The sequence below is a fragment of the Camelus bactrianus genome, chromosome 7 (assembly GCF_048773025.1).
Source record: "Camelus bactrianus isolate YW-2024 breed Bactrian camel chromosome 7, ASM4877302v1, whole genome shotgun sequence".
In the NCBI taxonomy this organism is placed as follows: Eukaryota; Metazoa; Chordata; class Mammalia; order Artiodactyla; family Camelidae; genus Camelus; species Camelus bactrianus.
The window spans coordinates 66390840-66417332 of NC_133545.1; the positions used below are offsets into that span (position 1 = coordinate 66390840).

A 26493-nucleotide genomic window follows, 5' to 3' on the forward strand; every position below is an offset into this window, starting at 1 on the left:
ATGTTATTCATTCAAGTTAACAGAAGCTTTTATAATATAAAGGGAATCCATTCCTAGAAAAGATACTTATTTATATCAAGAAATGGTTTGAAAATATATTTTGATGTTATTTACCAATAATGAGGAATTTATTTTTACTCTTGTGTTGGCCTGAAGAAACTAATCCTACAGAGAGTTCATTGCATATGTTTTTCTCTGCCCACAGTGTTATTTCCTGCAGAAATTACAGGGGTTCTCCTAGAGAGCTCAGTCTTGGTATATTGATGAAGCGAAGAATAGCAACTGTATTATTGTGGAGCAAAATTATCATAAGATAAACAGTGGCCCCCTTTTTGGCTATGTAAATATTGGCTTCTCATTTCCTCGTTTATCTTGAGAGTTACACTGCTAAATCTTGAGAGTCTGGTATTTTAGAGGAGCACTTCTCTTGGAGAAAAGCACAGAGAAGAGGGGAAAGCAGAAAATGCCAAATGACAAGGTTGTCGTAAGTGCCATCACAGAGGGATAAACAGCATGCCCAGGGAGCGGGGAGATGAAGTCTGGTTAGAGGAAGCTAGGAAAACCTGTCGGTGTGTGTTGAACAGCAGGCTGAGGAACAGGCTCACTGATCAGGCTGGAGACCAGGACTTAAAGATAATGTTATCTAGGGAGGGGAAAAAAACCCTAAAATGCAGAGAAAATGGGTGATTTGAAAGAAGAGGGCCAAGTGCAACCTTTGTTTAGGGTTTCTGTATCACAGTGACACAAATGCGACCTATTTAAACAACCATAAGGCTGTGGGATTCCATAGGCACCTTTTGTGTCTAGTTTAATGTTAAACCACCTCTACAGTCAGAATATTCTCCTTTCTGTGACCTCAATGCTGCATGCTTGACCAGAGAGTGAGTTCAACATTTGCCGAGAACCTGATATGTTCCAGGCATTGGGCTATTTCTAGTGATGTAAAGAAATCGTCTTCATCTTAAAAAAAAATTCAGCAAGACATGTAAACAAATAAATAGGAGGGGGGAATCACAAAACAAGCTAAGCTATGAAATAGGCGAAGTCAGCATAGGGAAGCGTGGTAAAAGAAAAAGGGCATAATTACTTTGGTCTTGTGAGTTGAGAACGTGTCACAGAAAAGGCAGCCCTGGGCAGGGTTCCAGGGTGAGGAGACCAGGCTCCTATTCTCAGGTTAATCCTAGCACTGTACATTGATGAGGGCACTTATCTGTCTGCTCACTGGTCTTGTCTTATTTGACCCCAACATCATCCTGGAGCCAAGTTGGGACTTGAATTCTAGGGCATTTTGTGCCCAGATCCTGCTGCTGCTCATTCTGCTGAGGCTGGAATAGAGATGGGCTGGTCACACCATGAAGATTGCTTCTCAGGTGAAGGACTCATATTCAGCTCCTGCTGTGGCATCAGTAGATGTTGTTAATATTTTATAACATCCTGTCCGACCCTCTAGTAGTTGCTGTAGCCAGGTTTTTCTCTGCACTTACTTTGCAAGTTTCTTGTGAGCAATGCCAGACCTTCTCTGTGTCCAACTCTGGTGACTGTTGTGTTATCCTGTTTGTCCTGATGTGTGTATGTTCCAGGATGAAGATGTGCCACCAGCGTCTTTTCTGAAGATCCTGCAACTGAATAAGACGGAATGGCCCTACCTCGTGGTGGGAACACTGTGTGCTGTTGCCAACGGGGCCCTGCAGCCTGCCTTCTCCATCATCTTCTCTGAGATGATAGCCGTGAGTCCAAAAGCAGCACCGGACAGCTAGAGTTGAGTCAGTTCAGCACTAAATCAGTTCCCAGGCCAACCTCACCACTGGGTCCACTTTGGAGTAAAGCAGCCCCGAATTAAACGAAGCCAAAGGTTTTAATTCACTTTTGACGACAACTGTGAGGCAGAAGAAAACCTTTCGAACCATTCTAAGTTATGCTCTTAATGAGATGGTACACTGTAAAATCTGCCAAGGAGGCATTCGAATTCCCTCTCTTCATTTGGGTGAAGTGATGTCAGGCAATGACCCCCATCTCGTTAGTGGAGAGGAGGTGCCTGTGTCTCAGGATGGCCGGGGGCAGGGGGGTGGTACTGGGGGGAAGAGTTCAAGTCTCAGTGTTGAAGAGGCCAGGCTCTGGGCACAGACCCTCCTCACCACTTAATTGCCGTGCAAACCTAGGGCAAGATGCTTTCTCTTGCTTGTACCTCAGTTTCTTCATCTGTAAAATAAACCTCTGTCCTATGGCTGAAGATTAAAGAGACTATATAGGTAACCATGCAGAAAACATTTAAGAGTGTCTGCCTCCAAGTAAGTCTTCAAAAAGTGCTAGCTACTCCATCACTGTTTACCAAGCCTTACAGGGCGTGGGGAGGCTCAGACTAAGAAGAAAAACTCAGACTCAGACTATCCAGTCGTCAAGTTCACTGGGGGATATATTCACCAGAAGTTATCAGAAATATCTAAGGCTTTGTAAAATCCAGCATTTATACTTTATAATCTTAATCAACCTCTAATATTATCGGAGAGACATTTTTCTGAAAGATGAACTGTTCTCCATCAGAGAATAATTTCATTATTCTCTTTTTTAATTTTTTGATTATTCATCTCATATAAGAAGTTTATTAGGCTTATGACTTTGAACATTAATCTACAATTAAGACCACAAGCTAAAACATAAATAAATTAGAAAGAACCCTCCAGCTGTTTTTAAATTACATAGTAAAGCCATCCCTGGCTCTCTTGCAATTCAGGAACTGTGTGGATTGTGTTTCGGTTTTGGGGCATCTGCTTTATGTTAAATGCTGCTCTGGCAACTGGAGACAGAGCTGGATACAAAATAAATCAAGTCATGGCCTCAGGAGTTTCCCTTCTTTTGGGACCGACACACAACACACAAAGAAAAAACAAATACATAACATGTCATGGGACAGCAAGTGGTTTAAAAGCAGAATCAGGCCATAAAGGAGCCAGAGATGGGGGTGCTGCTTCGTGTGGGTGGGTCAGAGGAGGTCTCCCTGGGCAGAGGCCCTGTGGAGTGAGGGCTGGGGGGCCGGCAGGGGGCAGGCAGAAGTTTCAGGCAGAGGGAGCAGCAAATGCAGAGGAAGAGGAACAAACTCTAAGAGGTGCAACCGCACACAATCCACGTGCAGTGTTTCAACCCATGTTAACCACCACGTACTCCTCGAATTCATTGAGAAAGGAGAACAGTGGCTCCCAGAGGGCTGGGGGAGGGCTCAGGGGTGGTCCTGTTTCATGGGTACAGAGTTGCAGTCGGGGATGATGACAGGTTCTGGAGGTGGATGGTCGTGAAGACAGCACAGCACTGAATTGTACACTTAAAAATCTACCAGTTAACTATTTTTCTGTTATTTAAATTTCACCACAATAAAAAAAAACAATATTCAAATCTAGTTTTTAAAAAGCTATTATTTGTGAGAGGAACAAGCATGCCTCATGTAATCCGAGTGGGTATTTTAAATGCTCTGTTGTAGATTTTTGGCCCAGGAGATGATGAAGTGAAGCAGCAGAAATGCAACATGTTCTCACTGCTTTTCTTAGGTCTGGGAATTATTTCTTTCTTCACTTTCTTCCTTCAGGTAAGTGCCTATGATTCGATCTTCTCATCGAGTCTACATTCAGTTAGAGAATATAGATTATCGATTCATTAGATTTTTTTTACTAATTATCTATTAATATAGACTAATTATCGATTAATCAAAAGCCGGTCAAAACTTTAGTTTTTGGAACCTGGAGCTTCCAAATTTTAGACAGAAATGAATTGCAAACACAGTTGGCACAAGTCTCTTATAGAGGCCAGGGTCCTAAGAGGGAGGACTTGTGCCTTCCCTGTGTGCTAAATTACATCAGGTTACATACAGGTCTGCCCTTGGCAAACATTTATTACTAAGACAAAAAGAGACTTGAATTCACAGGCCAACATGCCTACCAGTTAAATTCAACTAGTTAGAAACTGGGGAAAAATATCAGTACAGTAGCATTCTCTTTTTATTACTCTTTGCATAACATCAAGGAACTTCTCTGATCCATTCTCCCCTAATTGACAAACTATTTGAAAGAACGCACATTATATTGCATTTAGGTATGTACACATGGCCAGAAATGAACTAGTAAACCTTGTTCTGAGTACTTTTCTACCTAGACTTCCATCACATTTCTTTTGTCTCTTTAATTCAGTGAGCACCACACAGGCTTTTCCAGGACAATCCATTAAGTCCACAAAGTGATATTTGCTGGTCATGCCCAGCGTGCTTCTCTATTATTGTTGTTGAACCAATGGTCAAAGGGAGCCAAGCTCTCTATTTAGGAAGCATTACCTTGCTGGTGGCAACTCAGTGATCTGACCCAGCCGCAAGCCCTGGTGTGTTAGGGAGTGGAGCTTGTTATACACACGGGCTGCACGAACAGTGGGCTGACGGATGGAACTGTGGTGCCCACGCGGGCCGTGAGCTATCTGCTGGCAAAGGCGGGAGGAAACCAGGGTGGTCTAAGCCTGGACCCCTGGGGCAGACTCGCCCTGGGCACTGACCAGTTGGGCTGTATCCTTCCCCAGAGTGCACCCTCCGCTTGCAACCCGCTGTCTACACCAACATTCGGTGTGGCTGGAGGCTCCCACCCATCCCGAATGCCACAGAAGCAAGCCCAGCTGTGCACATCCGGGCTGCTTTCCAGTTTGCACTTGGTGTGATTAGAAGGAGAAAAAGTGTCTGGCAAGAATGCTGGGGGAGAAAGAGTAACCTAATTGTTCCCTAATCTGAGAGCAGGCGGAGCTGTGATGGGGAGGCAGTGAACTCACGTGGAGCCCAATACTACAGACCTCCTCCCTCCTGCTACCCTACCCTACACGACATAGAATAGAATTTGGCATAAAATTTTGTTACTTCTTTTTGAGACCTTTTTGCTTTAAGTATTAAAAACACAGTGAAAGTTGTAATCAAGTACTGTATTGTTCTCACTGGGATGTTGTCCTTGCAAGTTTTGAAGAGGAAGCCTGTGTAGAATGGTTCAGAAGCCAGAACTGGACACTTCTAAGGTTTGGGGTTTTATGACACTAATGATTAGGCAGGACATGAATCTTAAACTGGGACTTTGAATTCATACTTGGTTCTAGACTTCATTATTTGGATAGTTGATTAATATAGAAGTAATACAGTACACCCACTGGTGTCAGAATGCTTGTGACGATCTAAAGGAACAAAAGCTTTTCTTCTCGACCAGGGCTTCACATTTGGAAAAGCTGGCGAGATCCTCACCACACGGCTTCGATCAATGGCTTTTAAAGCAATGCTGAGACAGGTGAGTGTGCGCACTGAAGTGTTTCTTTCATTTCAAGCCTCTTCCTGTTCTTACTGGTGTGCTGCGTCCGTGTCGTGGGTCCTGGGTGCTCATCTGAGGACAGATCAGGGCCCTGAACATTGTCCTGGTCCTCAGGACAATGACCTTGCAGGGTTTTCATGAGAGTAGGCTTAATTGGGGGGCTTATTTTGCAACTCTCTCTATCCACCATGAGGATACATATATTTCAAGGACCTGTATCTCCTCCCTGGATTCTGCGCAGGCCCTGGTGAGTCTCCAGGATGCTTTAAACAAAGGAAAGGGTGGTTGGCAGTAGTTCTGTCTCAGAATTGACCATACTCACTATAGGTTTTACCAAATGTTGGTAATTGAGTTTCGTTGGAGCTCTGCTTTCACGTTCACTTGTTAATTTACTCAGTCGTTACCCACTGTATACCAGATAGTGTGCTGGGAGGTGGGACTATAAAATGCATTATCTGCCCTCTTGGGGAGTTCACAGCCTAATGCAGGGCATGTGGAAAAATGTGCTAATATGAATTCTCTGTTTTTATAGAGAAGGCTTAAGAGAGGGCCAGAATATTACTCATCTAGTTGACAGGAATTGATTCCAGTCCTGTTGACAAAAGAGCACATTTTTATCAAGTTTGAGTTTGCAAACCTTTTTTCAGTGTTTTTTTTTAATTATGGCTTTGTAGGGAAAGTTATTTTTTATGAAATGAAAACATGCTGTGGATGAGTTTCTTATAATTAAAATTGTACATAAGATAGACTATTTTAATCCTGGTTTAAAAGAAAACAAAAACATGGTAAGAAACCAGGGCTGATGATCTCATATTTAGAATTTATAAGAAAGAGCTGTGTCCAGCCCAGCTCCACCCTCTTTTGTGAGAGACACCACCGCACCCAGGAGGAAGTGTCCGTAGTACAAGCTGTGAGGACGGGGTGACGGACCAACTACAGGCACCCACAACCTCAGGCGGAGCTGGCAGGGTGCACGGCTGCAATCTGGATAAGGCCCGCCACCCCACCAGTGTTTTCTCTCATTACATTAGAGCAGCCGGGGCCTGGGGAACCTGTGGGCTCTGAGGCTGTGTGCTCAGGGCAGGGACCAGGGCTCCGCGCTGCATGCGAGGTCCCCTAAACTCCAACACCCAAGTTCAGTGCAGGTACTTCCTTAGCACTGAAGGTTTGGGAGATGCCATCTGACTTTCTTTGCTTATTGTGTTTTAATCTGAAACTAAATTAAAGGTGTATTTTGTGCCACAGGACATGAGCTGGTTTGATGATCATAAAAACAGTACCGGTACGCTTTCTACAAGACTTGCTGCTGATGCCTCCCAAGTCCAAGGAGTATGTAGACCACGCTCTACTACCGTTTTCTTGAACATGGCTTTGAATAAACATACGGCATAGCTGCAACCATTAAGCTGCCTTCAGCTGCAAATAACAGAAACCTCAACTCAAACTGGCCTAAACGAGGAAAGTTTAGACTGAAGTGTGAACTGATCCACTGGCTCAAAAATGTCCCGAAGGACCCAGGTGCCCTCCCTTTGTGTGGCTCTGAGTGGCTTTCAGTCTCAGGGTTGGCTTCATCCTAAGTTTTGTCCCCTCATGGCCAGAGGGTGGATGCTAGTAGCAACCAGAGCTACAAGCTTCCTTGTTTCCCATCCACTGAAAGAGAGCGCACACCTGGACCTCAACCACCAAACACCCTGCCTTTAAATCTAATTTAGGCTAATTTGGGTCACATGCCCAACCCAGAACCAATAACTGTCTCTGGGGAATGCCGCACTCTCCCTGGCTTACGCCCCAGCCCTGACGCTGAGGTCTGTTGCCGTGAAGCTCACTGCTTCTACGCAGCGCAGGAGAGGCACCTGGCACGTCCCTATGGCATCCCTCGTTTTCTGAGCGGTACAAATTTTAGTCTTTCATCCTATGTATGCTTTATAGCGGGTGGTCTCTTAGGAGATGTAACCTTTGTGACAGATGGTCTCTTGGAGCTCGTGAATCTCTCTCTTATACATTTGAAGTGAACAGGCTTTAAAATACCCAGAGTGCCCGGCATTAGTTTCCTCTTTCCATGTTGCCTTCATGAAAAAGTCCACAGTCTACCCCCAAAGCAGAGCTGCTGACTCCTGGGCTTTACAATGCTGAATTCGTGTTGGACAGGAGAGGAATGAGATTTGAAAGGCACGAACAAAGAAAAACCTGCAGAGCCTCCTGAGTTACGCACAGGTGTCTTGGGTTTATTAAATGTTAGCGCAGGCACAAAACCCTCTCTCGTCGCTCTGGCCAGGAAACCGAAGGCTGCAGCTCATGGATTTGCACTTAAAACACGACTGCTCTCTCTTCTTTTGTTCTTCCAGGCCACCGGGACCAGGTTGGCTTTAATTGCGCAGAATACAGCTAACCTTGGAACTGGGATTATCATATCATTTGTCTACGGTTGGCAGTTAACTCTTTTGCTGCTGTCGGTTGTTCCCATTATTGCTGTCTCAGGAGTTGTTGAAATGAAATTGCTGGCTGGAAATGCCAAAAGAGATCAAAAAGAACTGGAAACAGCTGGAAAGGTGGGTCAAAGAAGGCTACAGCTAGGCTAAGTATGGTTTTTAGACATGTGTTTATTTGATTGATGTATTACAACATGCATGTTTTAATGTTTGTGCTCACTACAACTAATTATTGTCAACACTATGATTGAAATATTTTACTGTGTCAATGCCAAGAACTTGAAAATAGGATAATTAAGATTTTTAGCCTATAGAAAGTGCTTTTCACGTGGTTATTAAAAATTTCTGAATTTTCAAAGTTCATTTTACCTTTTACTTCATATACTGAGGCCATTGATAGGACAAAAGTTACCCCTGTTTACCAATGAAGAGCCCTTAAGGCAGAGAATTATAAGTAAATTGTTCAAAGTAGGACGTTTGCCAGTACTTAGTAAGACAGTTGTTTTCCTTGGCTGTGATTTCTGTAATGAAGCTAGGAGCCACCAGGTGGCAGTAATGCTCCAGTTTATGGTGGTAACTGTAATGGCAGTAGGGCACACACTTGGGCCTCGCTTTGTGCCAGTTGCTGTTCTAAGTATTTAGATGCACCGGCTCATCCTCACAATAGTCCTATGAGGCAGGTACTGATGTTACTCCAGTTTTACAAATGCGGAGCCTCAGAATCAAACAACTTAAAGGCATGTCTGGCATTCAAGTCCTGGTCTAATTTCCAAGTTTTTTTAACTCTATGGCCTCTTTTAAATCTACATATAAACATTTTACTTACATGTACGTGTATTTAAATGTTTAAATGTAGATTACAGCCGGGAGATTTCTTTTACCCTTATTTATGCAATTATTATCCTTTTTGAGACACCAGGAGGTGAATCACATAATGAATATAAATTGTGATAGAATTCCTACAGCACACACTTACAAAGCCCTTTGACAAACATGACTGCATCTGGCTTTAATACAGTTACTTGAGGTGAGGCAGATGGTGTCTCCCCCTCATGGAGACCAAAGCCATCAGAAGTTGAGTGACTTGCTCCAGATGTGTGGCATGTGCGAGGTGACATTGAGGTTGTTTCCATGTCTTGACTAATATAAATAGTGCTGCTATGAACAGTGGGGTGCATGTATGTTTTCAAATTGGACTTTCCTCCTGATATATGCCCGGGAGTGGGATTGCTGGATAATATGGTAAGTCTGTTTTTAGTTTTTTTTAAGGAATGTCCATACAGTTTCCCAAACTGCATTCCCACCAACAATGTAGGAAGTTTCCCTTTTCTCCACACCCTCTCCAGCAAATCGTTTGTGGACTTTTTAATGATGGTCATTCTAACATGTGTGAGGTGATAGCTTGTTGTAGTTTTGATTTGCATTTCTCTGATAATTAGTAATAATGGGGATCTTTTCATATGCCTGTTGACCACCTGTATGTCTTCATTAGAGAAATGTCTGTTTAGGTCTTCTTTTCATTTTTTTGATTGGGTTGTTTATTTTTTATGTTATTGAGTTGTATGAGTTGTTTATATATTCTGGAAATTAAGCCCTTGTCAGTCTCATCTTTTACCAATATTTTCTTCCATTCCAGAGGTTGTCTCTTTGTTTTGCTTATGGTTTCCTTTACTGTGCAAAAGCTTATAAGTTAAATTAGGTCCCATTTGTTTATTTTTGCTTTTACTCTATTGCCTGAGTACACTGCCCTAGGAGAACATTGCTAAGATTTATGTCAGAGAATGTTTTTCCTGTGTTCTCTTCTAGGAGATTTATGGTCTTGTCTTATATTTAATTCTCAGTCAACTCTTGACCAACCCAAAATGGTTGACAACCAAACCCGCATCAAAAAAAAGGTTCTCATTCATCTGCGTGCAGATTAATCATAGTTTAAGAGCATTAGGATTTGGGATCCTCCCTGTTTTTATCTTACAGAAAGGGCTTGGTAAAGAGGGTGCTGAAGGCTTGGCTGGGAAGAGGAGGACGGGGCACGCAGTAACCCTCTTGACTCAGGCCCTGCCTAATTACTGAGATTAGGGGCCTACTGAACCAGAATTAACCCTCTGAGCGCTTAACCCATAACCAGAAAATCCAGAGTTGCGTGTAAAGTCCTAACAACTACTTTCTCATTGTGTAAATTGTAAAGTCGGGGAAGCAGAAGAGCATCATGGGTTAAGAACGTGGACTTGGCATCAGAGAGCCTGATAGACAGCTCTGGGCAGGTCCTTTAACATCTCCCTGCCTCAGTTCCTCACCTGTGCAAATAGGAATAACCACCCGCACCTCACAGGGTTTGTCGTGAGGCGAGATGACATCATGTCAGTTAAGTGAGCTAGTGCCTGGCACACAGTAAGTATTCTCTGTTCTGGCTATTATTACTGTTAGATGTTTCATTTATAATAAAGATAGAAACCAGTTCTCTCTTCTAGGCTCTTAACCTATGAAGAGAGCAAAGCCACGAAGGGGTCTGACTAAAGCCAGTCATGTACCTGCCTGGTGGCAGGGCTGGGAACAGAATCAGGCTTCTGGTGCCCAGGCCACCATTCACACCCCAAGCTGCTCAGTCTCCCTGGGCAGAGGGAGACTTGCCACCATACTTAGCACAACCAGAAGTGCTTTTAAGGGTTTTTCAGAGAGCTTGTCCTCAGGAACAGGTTATGCCTTTGCTTTCCAGACTGAAGGAACTGAAAACCCATCAACATAATCTTCAGGATTCTTTCAACAGAGCCCTAAGTCTTATACTTTTTTAAAATTATTACTTCAGAAGTAAAAGCCCCACTTCTTTTTTTTTTTTTTTTCCATTTTGTTCTTTTTTTTTTTTAATTGACATATAATTGATTTACAATGTTGTGTTAGTTTCTGGTGTACGGCATAGTGATTCAGTTGTACATATATACTCTTTTCATATCCTTTTTCGTTATAGGTTATTACAAGATATTTAATATAGTTCCCTGTGCTGTGGAGTAGGACCTTGCGGTCTGTTTTATATATAGTAGTTTGTATCAGCTAATCCCCAATCCTACTTTATCCCCCACCTTTCCCCTTTGCTAACCATAAGTTTGTTTTCTATGTCTATGAGTCTCTTTCTGTTTTGTAAATAAGTTCATTTCTATCATTTTTTTTTGATTCCACATAAAAGTGATAAAATATGATATTTGCTTTTCTCTGTGTGACTTACTTCACTTAGTATGACCATCTCTAGGTCCATCCACGTTGCTGCAAAAAGCCCTACTTCTAATCAAGATCTGTTGTATATTACAGATTGCAACAGAGGCAATAGAAAATATTAGTACAGTTGTGTCCTTGACCCAGGAGAGAAATTTTGAATCAATGTATGCTGAGAAACTTTACGGAGCTTACAGGTAACGAGCACATGATCGTTACAAAGAACCTAGTGTTTTCTTGGGCTGAATTATTGTTTCCAGTTTTTGTTGCTGCTGCAAACACTGATATGACTGTAAGGGTGACTTTTTTTTCCCAATAATTATCTCACTGAAAATAAGTAACTTTTTGAGGCAGCTGGACCACAGAATTGGATTTTTATATCTCTTGTAAAAACAGTCGGATTGGGTCTCCAAGAGTATGTGTTTGCCAATGCAGGCAACACCAGTGACTCATCTGGGTGCCTCAGGATAAACTATTCTGTTAGAGAGTTACTCAAACCTTTATTCTCTTTGGACTATGTAGACTGAACTAAAGGTGAGATGTGTTACCTGATTACAGTATTCCCTTTGTTTTCTGGATTGAGGACCAGATCCATTGCACTCTGAAAACAAAGATACGTAGCATATTTCACTTCTTTATAGTTGTACAGTTCAACAAACCCCCAGCACCTGTTTGCCACTTGTTTCCAACCAGCGCCTGTTTCTATAAATGAATATATTTTAACACTAACAAAATTGAATACAACTTAAGTGACCACTTTGTAGACTAGAACAATAGTTTAGAGCACTTATACATTTGAACAAGGATAGTGGAAATTCTCAGTGCAACCATCGCCTCTGTGAGGTGTACTTCATGCAGCTGCCTTTGTCTGTCCATTTGGTGTTTGACATGTATCTGTCAGTAGCATTGTAAATTGTTCAGGAATGGTAAGTGTAGCAACACCACGCTCACAGCATGTAAGGTAAACTGTCCAAATCAGTAATACTTCACATTGTCCCTCTTGCCAGCTACCTTCCTTCTTATCTGGGAGCAAGTAAGTTATTGCTCTTTTGGAGGATTTAGAATGACGAAGTATAACAACGTAATTAAACAAATAAAGGATAGAATGAGCTCTAATGAGAAATGGTGCAAAACAAATTGTACTGGGGGCTGGTGGGATCTAGCTTTGGGAAGAACTTCTGATGTGTGTCTAAATAAACCTTAGTTACCCTATTTTCCTGAATCTGAAATGTGATTTTTTTTTTTAATGGAGGTACTGGGAATTAAACCCAGGACCTCGTGCATGCTAAGCATGTGCTCTACCCCTGAGCTGTACCCATCCCTCCAAAATGTGAACTTGGACATGAGACTATAACTAATCACAGAAGATAGGTAATAATATTAAAGAAGTCACATTTAGACAATTCAAACTTTAGTCCTAACTTTGACATCCTTGTTTTGACACAGTAATCATGTTTGCAGCGTAAGAGTTGACTATCTGAGTTGTCAGATAATCACGTGTAGTAATAACAGTCACTGTCATTTGAGCAACCACTGTAAGCTGGGCACTGTGCTGGACATTTGTATTGTCTGTTTAGTTCTCAAAACAATCCTACATCATACTGATCATCCCCATCTTACCAACCAGAAAACTGCTATGTAGAGAGGTTAAGTCACTTACTCCAATTAATTATAATTGAAGGCAGAATTTAAATGTAGGTTGACTAGACTTAGAAGCTGAGCCCTTTGCATGACACAGGGCTGAGAGAGGCTGAGGAGATGGTTACATATTATACTCATTTGCTTTTCAGGAATTCTGTGCGAAAGGCACACATCTATGGAATTACTTTTAGTATTTCACAAGCATTTATGTATTTTACCTATGCCGGTTGTTTTCGATTTGGTGCCTATCTCATTGTGAATGGACACATGCGCTTCAGAGACGTTATTCTGTAAGTAACTTTTAATATATTGAGATTATTCTATCGTGAGGTTTCACTAGGTCTATGCCAAAGTTTGGAGTAGACCAAAAAAACTCACTGGTTTTAAGATGAGGTCACAGAGTTGAATGTACGACAGAAATCTGATGTGGTCAGTGTTCCAAGGACAGTTGGATTATCCAAGTGGTCTGAAATTAACAAAGCTCATGAAAATGTTCATAGACCAGAATTTTAGTAATACATAGAAGTCCAGTCAGGAGGACAATGAATGTTCTCAGTGCAGAAACAAATCATAATTTGAAAACTGCTGGTGCCTATGGACCCAAAACAGAGGGTTAAATAGCTTATTATTTATCTGCAACCAAAGGTGGCCTTAACAGTGAGGTGAGAATGCTTGACTGAAGTCTGGAAAAAGCTGTCTTCCCTAACCAGACCTCGGGTGACCCTGTCTACTTTTGCCTCTTAGCCTTTCCAGTTTTCTTGGTTTCCAAGGCTAATCAATGGCCTTTCTAACTGATAAATTCTTCTCAAAATATACTAACTACATTCAATTAGGTTGCAGTCCAGTCTTGCCAAAGGGAAGCCATTCTTTTCAAGATCACTTGGCATGTTTCTGCTCTGATGGGATGATTTTAGAACAGTAACAGGCAACTTTTTTTTTTTTTAAAGAAGGGTCAAGACAGACAAAGAGCTATTCATTTGTTCCCATCCAAAATTAAAATAACCACGAAAAAAGAATTTATAATCTTTGCAGCAAGCAGGATTCCAGCAGAAAACAAATGGCCATGCAAACAGAGGAGAGTTTGCTTAAGAGTCTGTTTACCAAGATGTGAGAAGTGCTACGGTCAGCAGTGCCCAGCTGGGAACTGGCTGGGAACCAGCTAGGAACTTAGCAGTGCCCGCTAAGACCTTACTTAAGCCTAAAGGGCAACAGAAGGGGTGGAGGGGCTTCTGCGGTCTTTTGTGGAGGGACACCAACCCTCCAACAAGAAAGAGGCCAATAGAACAAATGCCCTGTCCCCACTCTCCTCCAGCCCCCATCCCCTGCTCTGCTGCTCATTGCCAAACTCCTTGGGGAGCCAGAGGACAAGAAAACCTTCTTCTGCAGACCTTGAAGGTCAGCCTCTCGGGCACAGAGGAGGATGGTGCAGGATAGAGCCAGGTGGAAAGTAAAGAGTGGTTTTGGACAAACAATTGGAAACATCCAGCTGGGAATTACAACTTGGAGCACTTTACTGTCTAGAAAAATACTTTAATGGAAAAAGAAACAGTTTTATGGGTAATTGGAAGAGTGCTTTTAAATCTTTCATACTAAAACTGCATTACCGGCTGTCTGGGAAGGCTAGGCAGCTCCATGTGGGTTTTCAATTTTGGGTTTTGGTACCCAGCCTTATCAAGTGTTTAGGGGAGAGCCTTACTCTACCCACTGTCCCCACTCCTGTGTACCTAACACACATTTTAATATCTTAGATTTAGAACTTTGGGGACATTTTTTTCAAGTTCTCCATTATTACTAGAGATTTTCCTGCCCACCCCTTTCTCTGGGGCGCTCTGGTGCTAGAAGCAAATAGCTTTGTGGGGGTGTAGGTCTCCGAGTCTTTAGTTCTGCCTAAAAGTTATGAACTATAGCTATTCTTTAAAGAGCATGTAATCGGAGAACAGACCTTTAGCTTAAGACAGTTGCTTTTTCAGGGTGGTATTGATAGTTATTTTACCTGTAAGAGAGAAGCTATTTGTAGTGAAACCTTATTTTCCCTGATAAGAATTCTGTGAGCGCGGTGATGATAACTGTTGTTGGTGTGGGAGGGCAGAAGAAAGCAGACGGGTCAGAGCCATCCAGTCAGTAGGAAAGTGCACTCCTTGTCTGGGACTGATCACATCCCGTCAGCTCCCTGTGCTTCAGTTCCTCAGCTCTAAAAAGGGCATGTATCTAGTTACTGAAGTTACTTGTGATCACAAATCAGGTTCAGCTATCAGCTGCTTCCCGAGAGAGAACTTGACAGTTACATTAACTCTAGAAAACTCTGAAGGAAGCCAGGAGGCAGTAGAGGAAAACGAAACCCTCAGAGTGGGTCCGGCCTCTCCTCCAGATTTCCTTTGGTCCTGGAATTTGGTGGAAATATGTGTGGGATGGGTAGGGCAGATGGCTGAGGGAGTGAAGACATCAACTGGTAAGCAGTGTCTTTGGACTTTGAACCATCATGGAGCTGATTATATGAGCTAATTTTTTTAATTGCTTATCTTCCATCTAGGGTGTTTTCAGCAATCGTGCTCGGTGCCATGGCTCTAGGACATGCGAGTTCCTTTGCTCCAGATTATGCCCAAGCCAAGCTGTCTGCAGCCTGCTTATTTAGGCTGTTTGAAAGACAACCATTGATTGACAGCGACAGTGAGGACGGCCTGAGGCCCGTGAGTTCCCTGCTGTCTGATGAGCATTTGGTTAATTTTTCCCTAAAGGTGTGCTGTCTGCTAGATTGTAACTAGGGGACAAATTCGTAGTGACCAGGCTGACATTTACTTAGCTAGATCTGTGATATTTACAGGGCTGATAAATTTGGCCAATTTTCCTGGCCCTCTAAAATTTCATAGGGGGTTGCAAGGATTCTGAAGTTGAGCACATCAAAAAGTAAAAAAACCAAAAGACAAACACCAAATCCAGAGGTACTAGAACTGAATAATTTCCATGCCAGTGGTAAGTCATTTCTGCCTGAACGGTATGTGCCCAGAATTCTGTATGTAACTGCATTAGCTCTTTGGTTTTAATCACATTTTATTCAGAGTAGGAGGAATCAGCCTGTACTTGACTATCTTCAGCTTAGATCTGCGTGCCCTTGGTGTTCTGTGCACAACCCAAGCCGCTGCACATTTTAATGCACTGGAGGCAGCGTGGGTAGAGATGGGGACTTAACACAGCCTTTTCAGGACTTGACTGGGAATGTAATTTTCTGAGAAAATTGCTTTGCCCAGTGAGTGAGCTAAAGAGAGACAGAGAAGCTGCCGGGGCTGGGAATGGGGCTGCCCACTGGGACTGTAGTTGGAAACTGCCCCCAATGCCCCAGCCCTTGAGCCTTTAACCATTGACTTGGCTCCAGCCTCAGAATCATCAGTTGGGAAAGTGACATATTTGTCTTCAATGAACTGGAAATCGAGTTCAGATAACAACTCTCTCTGTTAATCTACCCTGTACCCCTGCTCCCATCTTAATTTCATATAACAGCTTGCTACCAGTAGTAACTGGTGCTGGTACTTGGACTGAACATGAATTTTCTGTTTCCCTACTGTAGTGTTTGGGAAGGTTGCCTTGCAATTATACTTTTTATTCCAATAATTATCAGACCAATTATACTAGTAACATAAATACATACAAATATGTGTGTGTATATATATATATTTTCTTTTTAGGATAAGTTTGAAGGAAACGTAACACTTCATGAAGTTGTGTTCAATTATCCCACCCGGCCCAACGTGCCTGTGCTTCAGGGGCTGAGCCTCAAGGTGAAGAAGGGCCAGACCCTGGCCCTGGTGGGCAGCAGCGGCTGTGGCAAGAGCACGGTGGTCCAGCTCCTGGAGCGGTTCTACGACCCCTTGGCTGGGAAAGTGGTGAGCACAGTTTGTTCAATTAGTCACCTGATTTAAGGCAATATTTCAAGTGGCTAAACCAGTCTTCCTTCCCATGATGAAAAACATCTGGACAAGCCCTACAATCTGAATTGGTACAATGACCATTCTCTAAACCCTACACTGGCACCCACAGTCAGACAATACTTGGAGACAGGAGGGTAGAACATCTGAAATTGAATGTAGTTCAGAAAATACTGAATATGAAGTTGATCTCTACCCTGCCTGATCCTCTGAGTCCACCTGATCCTCCTAGGCGAACCTTCACTTGCTTCCTGGATTAATAAGGGAAGTGACAAACTCCTGCCTAAGTTCTGAGTAGGTTCCAGGACTCTTTCCCTCCTCCTCCCACTTTGCCTTTTGTAACCCTGAACTCGAGGCTCTCTGATCGTTCCCTCCAGCCCTCTCCTGTTTGCCTTCCAGCACTGATTCTGTAACGTCTGGCCCCTGGCTGTCTTCCATGAGTGAAGACGTGGCTCTTGCCAATAATGCCCACATCTCTTATTACCTTGGGATGGTACCCACTGACCTAGCTCAGGGAGCCCACCCCCACTGAGACAGTCACTAGAGGATTAAACCTTGTTGCTTCTTTGGGCAAAATCTGCTTCCACTATGACAATTACTCTGAACATCTGAATATAGGCAAACCAGCTCAGTAACACTGTAGATGTGCTGTGCTAATGCGAGGAGGGGAATTTCTTTCTTTATCGAGAACTAGTTGGACTTCTTGCTGTCTGTTGCTTCACCCATGACTTTTGCCTGGCTGGAGCTGTATTCTCACTTCACACATCACAAGGCTCCTCTAGAAGCGTTATGCCTCCTGCTTACAGCAAACAAAATAATCAAAATGCCCATCAACAAAATCATTCTTCCAAGGATGAAGATACTGCCCTTTGAGCTTGTCCACTTTCCATTGAACTCTTGTCCTCAGTGCTGTCAGAGAAATGGAGTGAAGTTTAAGGCTGGTAGTTCTCAGGGGAAAGAGGTGGAGATAGTACAGGAGGTAACCAGCTTTCAGAATCTGAGGCCATGTTGCTAATCTGCTTATTTTCTTGGGATGCCTGGAGGAGAAGGATGAAGTCAAGTTGAACAGAGGGAGTCAATCGGGCGACAGCGGACTTCTTAAAGGCAGAGAACGATAGCTTGTCTGGAGAGGGTGGATAGGTTCAAAGAGAGTAATGTGGAAAGACTGGGCCAGATGTGCTGCCATTTTGCCAGGTAGAACAAGAAAGTGATGGTCTAATCACTGTAACAATCCTTGTGTTGGCCTCCAACAACCTAAGAGCTTACAGGCTATGAGGCTCGGTATTTCACAAACTGCTGATGGCTGCATGCAACAGTCCTAAATGCTTAACTTACCGTTCAGTTTTTTTTTTTAAGCCCTTCCTATAGTTTGTTGACTCTGATTTTTAGCTCCTAGATGGTCAAGATGCAAAGACACTCAACATCCAGTGGCTCAGAGCCCAACTGGGAATCGTGTGCCAGGAGCCCATCCTGTTTGACTGCAGCATTGCCGAGAATATTGCCTACGGAGACAACAGCCGGGTTGTGACAATGGCTGAAATCGTGAGTGCGGCCAAAGCAGCCAACATACACCCCTTCATCGAGACCTTACCCCAGGTAAGTGAACTGGCGACTTGCTAGGGTGAAATCAGAATCAACCCTAAACTGTCTTCCTTCTCAGACAGTTCCTGAAGTTACACTCCAACCCAGTCTTGTAACAGAATTGGTCTGAGTACTAGCACTGCGGCTTCAGACAAGACACTGAGCGCCATGATACCAAGTTTCCTTGTTGGTAAAGAGGAATATTAGTTGCTATGTCTACCTGGTACACATGTCACAAGGAACAAACGAGGAGATATTAAGTCTCCTCAAACTGGTGGTTGTGGGCTGCATTCAGACTGTGGCCATGTTTGCTTTATCCCTTTGTGGTACTTTTTTATTAAGACATTTTGAGATAATGATAGGTTCACATGCAGTTGTAAGGAATTCAGAGATCTTAGTATCCTTTACCTCGTTTCCTCTAATGACACCTTGCAAAAATATTACAGTATTACAGTCCTTATTCAGACTTCCCCAGTTTCACTTGCATGCACTTGCATACGTGTGTATTTAATTCTTTTCAATTCTATTGCCTGTGCAGTCGTGTATCCACGACCACAGTGAAGCTGTGGAACGTTCACATCACCACAAAGATCCTTCGTGTTGCCTTTTTATAGCCACACACCCCTCCTCCCAGCCCTCACTCCCTACAACCACTCAGCATTCCCTGAAACTGTTGGGTTTAAGTGTGGTTCATTCCCCTTTATTACTGAGGAAGAATGGATCACAGCTTGTTGAATTACTCACCTGTTGAAACACATCTAGGTTGTTTCCAGGTTTTGGCTCTTAAGAATAAAGCTGCTAAATTGGTATACAGGTTTTAGTGGGAATCTTAGTTTTTATTTCTCTGTGATAAGTGCCCAGGAGCGCAGTTGCTGGGCCAGATGGTAACTGCATATTTAATTTTTTGAAGAAACTGCTAAACTGTTTGCCAGAGTGGCTTTGCCATTTTACATTCCTACCAGCAAGTATGAGCAATACATTTTCTCAGAATCTTTGCCACTATTTTTTTTTTAACCATTGATAGGGGTATGGTTATATCTTAGTGTGGGTTTAATTTGCAATTTCTAATGGCAGAGGAGGTTGGACATCTTTTTACATATTTACTTGCTCTCTATATTTCCTCTTTGAAATATCTTTTCATATCTTTTGCCCATTTTCTAATTGGATTTTTTTTTTACTGTTTTTATATATTCTAGTTATTGGCCCTTTGTTGGGAATGTAGTTGGCAAATATTTTCTCCCAGTCTGTAGCTAATTTTTTTCATGCTTTTGACAGTCTTTTGCAAAGGTTGTTTTTAATTTTGATGAGGTCCGATTCATCAATTTTTCCTTTTACAGACTGTTTTTTAATTGAAGTAGTCAATACACAATGTTGTGTTAGCCTCTGGTGTACAGCATAGTGATTCATTTACACACACACACACTCTTTTTAATTATAGGTTATTTTAAGATATTGACTATAGTTCCCTGTGCTATTCAGTAGGACCCTGTTGCCTATTTCAGACATAGTGGTTAGTAGCTGCCAATCCCAAACTCCTAATTTATCCCTCCCCTGCCTTCCCCCACTGGTAACCATAACTTTGTTTTCTATGTTTGTGAGTCTGTTTCTGTTTTGTTAATAAGTTCATTTGTGTCATTTTTTTAGAATCCACATATAAGTGGTATCCTATGGTATTTTTCTTTTTCTGATTTACTTCACTTAGTATGATAATCTCTAGGTCCATCCATGTTCCTACAAATGACATTATTTAATTCTTTTTTATGGCCGAGTAGTATTCCATTGTATAGATATATGACAACTTCTTTATCCAGTCACCTATCAATGGACATTTAGGTTGTTTCCATGTCTTGGCTATTGTAAATAGTACTGCTGTGAATGTTGGGGTACTTATCATTTCAAATCAGAGTTTCCCCTGAATATATGCTGGATTATGCCTTTGATATCAAGTCTAAGAACTCTGTCTAGCCCTTGATCCTGAAGATTTTCTCCATTTTTTTCCTAAAAATTTTATGGTTTATACTTTATGTTGAAGTCTATGTTCCATTAAAAATTTTCTTTTTGTTATAAGGTTGTTTTTCTTTAATTTTTTTTTTAATTTCTTTGGAAAGGACCTTTACTCTCCAATTTCCATGGTCCCCAACACTCCTTATTGCCTCATTATAGCTGCTACGACTGTACCCAAATTGCAGTGAAATCAGTATGGATTTGAAAACTAAGGTAAGAGTTCAGTGAAACAATTTTCTCAGTGACTGGCCAACCTGAGGAGTCCTGGAAAGATGACTTGAGATCCCTAAAACTGATGGCAGGATTGTTCATCTTGTGGCTCTCATCCAGCATCTAAGGTACAACTGGATTAAGCCCATGTAGAGCTTATTTTTACTGTCAGTCATATTCTGCTGTAGTTAGAAATCACTCACTCACAAAGAAAATTGAAAACCTTCCAAGTTGGTTAGGCTTACCAACCCTTAACACATAGTCACAAATGGGACCTAATTAAACTTACAAGCTTTTGCACAGCAAAGGAAACCATAAGCAAAACAAAATGACAACCTACAGAATGGGAGAAAATATTTGCAAGTGATGTGACTGACAAGGGCTTAATTTCCAGAATATATAAACAGCTCATACAACTTAACAGCAACAACAAAAAACCCTAATAACTCAATCCAAAAATTGGCAGAAGACCTAAACAAGGAATTCTCCAATGAAGACATATAAGTGGCCAATAGGCACATGAAAAAATGCTCAATATCACTAATTATCAGAGACATACAAATCAAAACTACAATATGGTTATCACCTCATGCCATTCAGAATGGCCATAATTCAAAAGTCCACAAATAATAAATGCTGGAGAGGCTGTGGAGAAAAAGGAACCCTCCTACACTGTTGGTGAGAATGCAGTTTGGTGGAGCCATTATGGAAAACAGTATGGAGATTCCTCAAAAAAATTAAAAATAGACTTACCCTATGATCCATCAGTCCTACTTCTGGGCATATATACACAGGATACTCTAATTCAAAAAGATACATGCACCCCAATGTTCACAGCAGCACTATTTATAATAACCAAAACATGTGAACAACCTAAATGTCCACTGACATGACTCGATAAAGAAGCTGTGGTATATTTATACAATGGAATACTACTCAGCCACAAGAAATAATAAAATAATGCCATTGGCAACAAAATGGATGGAGGTGGAGATTATCATATTAAGTGAAGTAAGCCAGAAAGAGAAAGAAAAATACCATATGATACCACTCATATATGGAATCTAAAAAAAGAAAAAAGACACTAATGAACTCATCTACAAAACAAACAGACTCACGGACATAGACAATCTTATGGTTACCAGGGGTAAGGCAGTGGGAAAGGATAAATTGAGGGTTCGAGATTTGCAGATATTAACTACTATAATATAAAACAGATAAAAAAACAAATTTCTTCTGTATAGCCCAGGGAACTATATTATCTCATAATCAGCTTTAATGAAAAAAAAAAACATGAAAACGAATATAAACGAATGTATGTGTATGCATGACTGGGACATTATGCTGTACTCCAGAAGTTGACGCATTGTTACTGATTATTTAAAAAATATTGTGCCTTTATTCAATACATTGAATTCAGTTCACTGCAAACTCAACCGACTCAATTTGTGCCTTTATTCAGCATTTGCTTTTCCAGCCTAGAATGTTCTCTCAACTTCCCAACTTCCCAACTTCTCTACAAAGGTATCTTTTCTTCACTTTAGCTCCCCTTTCTTCTCCACAATTGCTATTTCCCTCTTCTGATCTTTCACAGCATGTAGCATATTCTACTCATTCCATACTCGACCATATTTGGATTTTTTTTTCTTTCAATTATAAATTCCTCCACAGTAAGAACAAAGGTGAATTCATTTTTCTGCTTCCCACAGTTCTGACCTAATACGTAGTGAGTAAATATTTAAGCGAATAAATGAACTTTAAAAAGAAAACACTAGGCTCCATGTGGGTCATAGGAATATTTCCAGTTAAGAATGCTAAACCTTAATCATGAACATGTAACCGTTCTAGGGCTTCAGTGACAGCAGATTGCCTGGCATTACTGGCGTTCTGATAATGATAGCAATTTGTGAAGTTGTTGCAGAATACCATTGACAACTAAAGTCACTAATTTTCTAGTTTGATTTTGAAAATGAACTGATAAAAGAGCAACTTGGAAGTTGTTACAGAAACTTTTTACTGATTCTAAATTTTTTTTTTGTAAGTAAAACTGTCAGATGTTAAGAAGTGTGAGTTTGTTCAGTATACCATTAGGATTTTCTGGGTTAGAATGTTATTAACTTTATTAATGGCTAACTTGCAGAAGTATGAAACCAGAGTGGGAGATAGGGGGACTCAGCTTTCGGGAGGTCAGAAACAGAGGATTGCTATTGCCCGGGCCCTCATCCGACAACCTCGAATCCTGCTGTTGGATGAAGCCACATCTGCTCTGGATACGGAAAGTGAAAAGGTACAGCCTCCCACCTCATGTCCCATTTAATTCTTCTGTGCAGTCAACCATGGAAAAAATATGTAAGCACGGGGAAGAAACTAAACAAATGGAAATAGTTTGAGGTAGAATGTTTTCATTTCATTCCTTCTAGTATCTCCCAAATTTTCTAAAATGATCACATATACATTTTATAAATAAAAAAAGTAAAGCATTCAAGTCAAAACTGCATGAGTCATATTTTTAGCACATTAATAATGGAAACTGGGAAATACTCAAAAGCATACTAGTTAAGTAAAATCATTTTCTGACTAGTTAGAACACTTGTGAAGATTTCATGTGAGTGTCCATTCTTATTATAAAGAACATAACTGCATGCAGTGTCGATTATGTTAAAACACATGCATAAAGCTAAGGATTCAGAGATGAGAAAAGAAATGAAAGGTAATTTTTTTTTTTTTGGATGGATGGATGGTAAAAATACTTAGATTTCCTTTACTGTTAAAACTGATTTGTACAATTTGTGATATAAGGGTTCTGTTCTGTCAACAGGTTGTCCAAGAAGCCCTGGACAAAGCCAGGGAAGGCCGCACCTGCATCGTGATTGCTCACTGCCTGTCCACCATCCAGAACGCAGACGTGATCGTGGTGATTGAGAACGGCAGAGTTATGGAGCATGGCACGCATCAGCAGCTGCTGGCGCATAAAGGCATCTATCATTCCATGGTCAGTGTCCAGGCTGGAGCACAGAACTCTTGTTATAGTGTATCTTAAAAATAAATTCAAATCATTCTACAACTTTTTCTGACTTGTAAAAGAGCTATTAATTCATCATGAAATAGAGATCTGTCTTATTCCAGATCAATTTAGAATATACAACTTGGGGGTTGATAGTACAGCATTTGAAACTTAGGATTAGAGGTGACACTTGGCTTGTTGAAGTATGAAAACAGCTTAGCACTGAGTTACCAGAAACACACGGAAAAAGTTAAGAGCAAAGTTTAGGTATATAAAACTGTAGAATTAGAAGTCACAAACATAAGGAAAATTCTTATAGTCCTAAAAGGCTAGTTAGATGACAATGTGGTTTGGGAACAATTTTCCTCATTACAAAGGAAAAATACATTGTTCAGTAACAGTCTACTCTCCCCCTTGGTAAATTTCCAAATTATTCTATTAGGGAACTGAGGTTTTTTTAAAGAAAATATATTCCCAGCTTTATTATCAAAGTCCAAGAGAAAATGGAATTGTCCTTAAACAAGCTAACTATAAGCACACATTTGTTCCATAAAGCAAGAAAGAGGCATCTTTTTAAATGTTTAAAATTCGTTAATAAAAATTCCACATATTAGTGCAATTTGAAACATTGGAAACATCAATAAAGTGCTGTTTCTATAGCAACTGTGTTACTTTTTTTTTTTTTTTTACAAATAATTAGATTTTCCCAGAATATTAATCCACTTCTACAAGGAGGAACTATGTTTAGATGGCGAACAAGAAGAAATATTGTAGGCAACCTCTGGCAGCTAACCACTCTAAAGTGTTTTTTCCATAATTTACTGCTGCAATAACCATTCATTTCTGTGACAGGTCATTTAGGTCAGTACATTATCCAAATCAGATCATCTATCTGTAATAAACCGCATAGTCCCAAGGAATTTTTCAAATGTAACCATGTGTAGCAGCAGACTGAATTTCAGTTAACCAAGAGGAAAGTGTGGCAAAGGGCAGTTACCGTAGTGACTTAAGGTGAGAAAATCTACTCTTGTGTAATTATTTTCCAACTTGCCTGATAAAGATCATGTGGCATCTGCCCCTGGAAATTCTGGCTCAGAAGGTCTGAGAAAGGCCCAGGAATGTCTCCTTAAACAGCATTCCAACTGATTCTTGACTTCAGGCAGGTTAGGGAAACATGGTTAAGCATGAGTGAAAAGCAGTTTCTCTGCAGGAGGTGATCTGCTTCTAAAATACCCAATTCTTTAGACACTATTTAATAACAACCAACCAAATGATTATAAGTGGCCTGGCAATCTCATCAACCAGTGTACTAGTGAGCAAAGAGGGCTATAGTTCAGATTTCATCTTCCTATTCTACAGTAACTGTTAAGGAGCTATCAAATGCCACAGAAGTCAATTCAATGTTTTCACAAAGAAGTAACAGTGATAATGAACCAGTTTTATCAAATTCAGAACTTAGGAAAATGTAACCAAAAAAGGACCAAGAGAGAACATATACAGTCAGTATGCTAAACAGATTGTAATGTTTGTGGCAGCCTGCTACAAAATGGCCCCCAATAAAGCATTTCCTCCTCCCCTTTCTTGAATCTGGACTGCTCTTGTAACTTGTTTTAGCCAACAGAATGCAAAAGTGACACCGTGTGACTTTACTGTGACTTCAGAGCCTAGGCCTCAAGAGGCCTTGCAACTACTACATTTCCTTTCTGGAACAGCCCCACTACTGTGTACAGAAGTCAGTCCCAGCCACCAAGTCTGCAGGCAGTGGCTGAGGCCATCTTAGACTTATCAGCCTCATCCCGCAGCCCAGTGAGGGCAGCTGCTTGACTAACTCAGGTAAGACAGCTGTAGAACCATCCAGATGGGCTCAGTCCACTGACACAATCATGAGAAATGATTAGCTGTTAAGACAGTAAGCTTTGGGTGGTTTATTACACAACACATAACTTATCAGAAAGCAGGTCAAAGGGGAATGAATCACTTATTCAAACACAAAACAAAAAGCTATATGACTTTCACAATTTTATTTCCTGAGAGTAGAAACTACAAAATTGAACAGAGGAAAAACACAAAACTAAAATCCTGAGAATCTTACTTAATATTTAATCCTTTTAAAGTTACTCATTTTAAATGTAAGTGCTTTAATTTTACATTCACGAAACTAATTACAACCATATACTAGAATAAATTTTGTTAGGGTTTTGTGTGTTGTCAGAGGATGTAAACCTCCTTACTACAGCCTAATTCTTCTGTCTGCTCAACAGAATCTCTCTTTTTTAAGATCATTAAATTGTAGTGGTCTTTCCCAAACATAGTAGGCTTGTAAGCCTGTGGTGAATGTGGAATCATTGATTTCAGGGAAATTAGCATCCAGTCATATATTTCATTTCCTTTGACAACTAGAAGATATTAAAGTGCTGGAAGGTAGACTCTACGATGATGTTCAGAGAGAAGATTTATTACCTATACGAGTACCAACAAAGATATTTAAGAGTCAGAGTTAGACTTGCATTGTTAAGATTTGTAGATTTGCATTGTTGAGGCTTATCTTAAACTTTGCATAATTCTCTGGTCACCATACCGTAATTTGCATTGCTGCTGCATCAGAGGAAACTTGTAAGTGTTTCTAGTTTCTGTGTCAGAATGAATTTACAGAGCCTAATTCTAATGATTGCTGCATTTAACACTCTTTCCTATCTCACATCACCAACCCGCTCCCGGCACCCAGTTTAATGATATGTTTTGGTAAGTTCTTAATAAATGATTAGTCTCTAAAGGTGAGCAGGATTCACCAGCCGCATCATATCATGGAAAGCACGAAAAATCAGTTGAACTAGCTTTTCTGCATCAGTCTCTGGACATGATTTCCAGGCTGCACAGGCCACAACAAACCTGTGAAACACAAATAATAAGTAAGTGCAAGGCAAAAATCAATGCCAAAAGGCTCCAAATGATGATGGTGAACAGAGCCATGACCTTTATCCCACCTGGCTATCCATATATGAAATACGAATTCTTGCTCACCCTAGGTGAAAGTAACCTGACACAAGAGATGGTGAAGCCAGAGTTTACATTTTTCCATATTTTACAAATTTTTTACAATGAGGATGTAGTTCAATTAAAATTTAAAAATTGGTTTATTTTTGAAATGGCATTTTAAGTCACACACTTTCAAGCTTAGCAATGAA

General features: G+C 41.0%; 2 protein-coding genes across 21 annotated transcripts in view; one reads left to right on the forward strand and one right to left on the reverse strand.

Moving 5' to 3' along the window:
* LOC105062361 (phosphatidylcholine translocator ABCB4) overlaps positions 1–23373 on the forward strand; it is a 60059-nt gene extending 36686 nt beyond the window's left edge. For all 10 annotated transcript variants that reach the window (XM_074367535.1, XM_074367536.1, XM_074367537.1 and 7 more), the window contains 12 exons: positions 1581–1727; positions 3473–3577; positions 5217–5294; positions 6561–6644; positions 7661–7864; positions 11045–11145; positions 12739–12879; positions 15120–15276; positions 16270–16467; positions 17899–18105; positions 22445–22591; positions 23123–23373. In XM_074367535.1, the coding sequence (XP_074223636.1) occupies positions 1581–1727; positions 3473–3577; positions 5217–5294; positions 6561–6644; positions 7661–7864; positions 11045–11145; positions 12739–12879; positions 15120–15276; positions 16270–16467; positions 17899–18105; positions 22445–22591; positions 23123–23344 (1791 nt within the window). In that variant the 3' untranslated portion in view covers positions 23345–23373. The remainder of the gene's footprint in view (positions 1–1580; positions 1728–3472; positions 3578–5216; positions 5295–6560; positions 6645–7660; positions 7865–11044; positions 11146–12738; positions 12880–15119; positions 15277–16269; positions 16468–17898; positions 18106–22444; positions 22592–23122) is intronic.
* A 1941-nt stretch (positions 23374–25314) lies between these two features.
* CROT (carnitine O-octanoyltransferase) overlaps positions 25315–26493 on the reverse strand; it is a 37725-nt gene continuing 36546 nt past the window's right edge. For all 11 annotated transcript variants that reach the window (XM_045510418.2, XM_074367544.1, XM_045510411.2 and 8 more), the window contains one exon: positions 25315–26197. In XM_045510418.2, the coding sequence (XP_045366374.1) occupies positions 26077–26197 (121 nt within the window). In that variant the 3' untranslated portion in view covers positions 25315–26076. The remainder of the gene's footprint in view (positions 26198–26493) is intronic.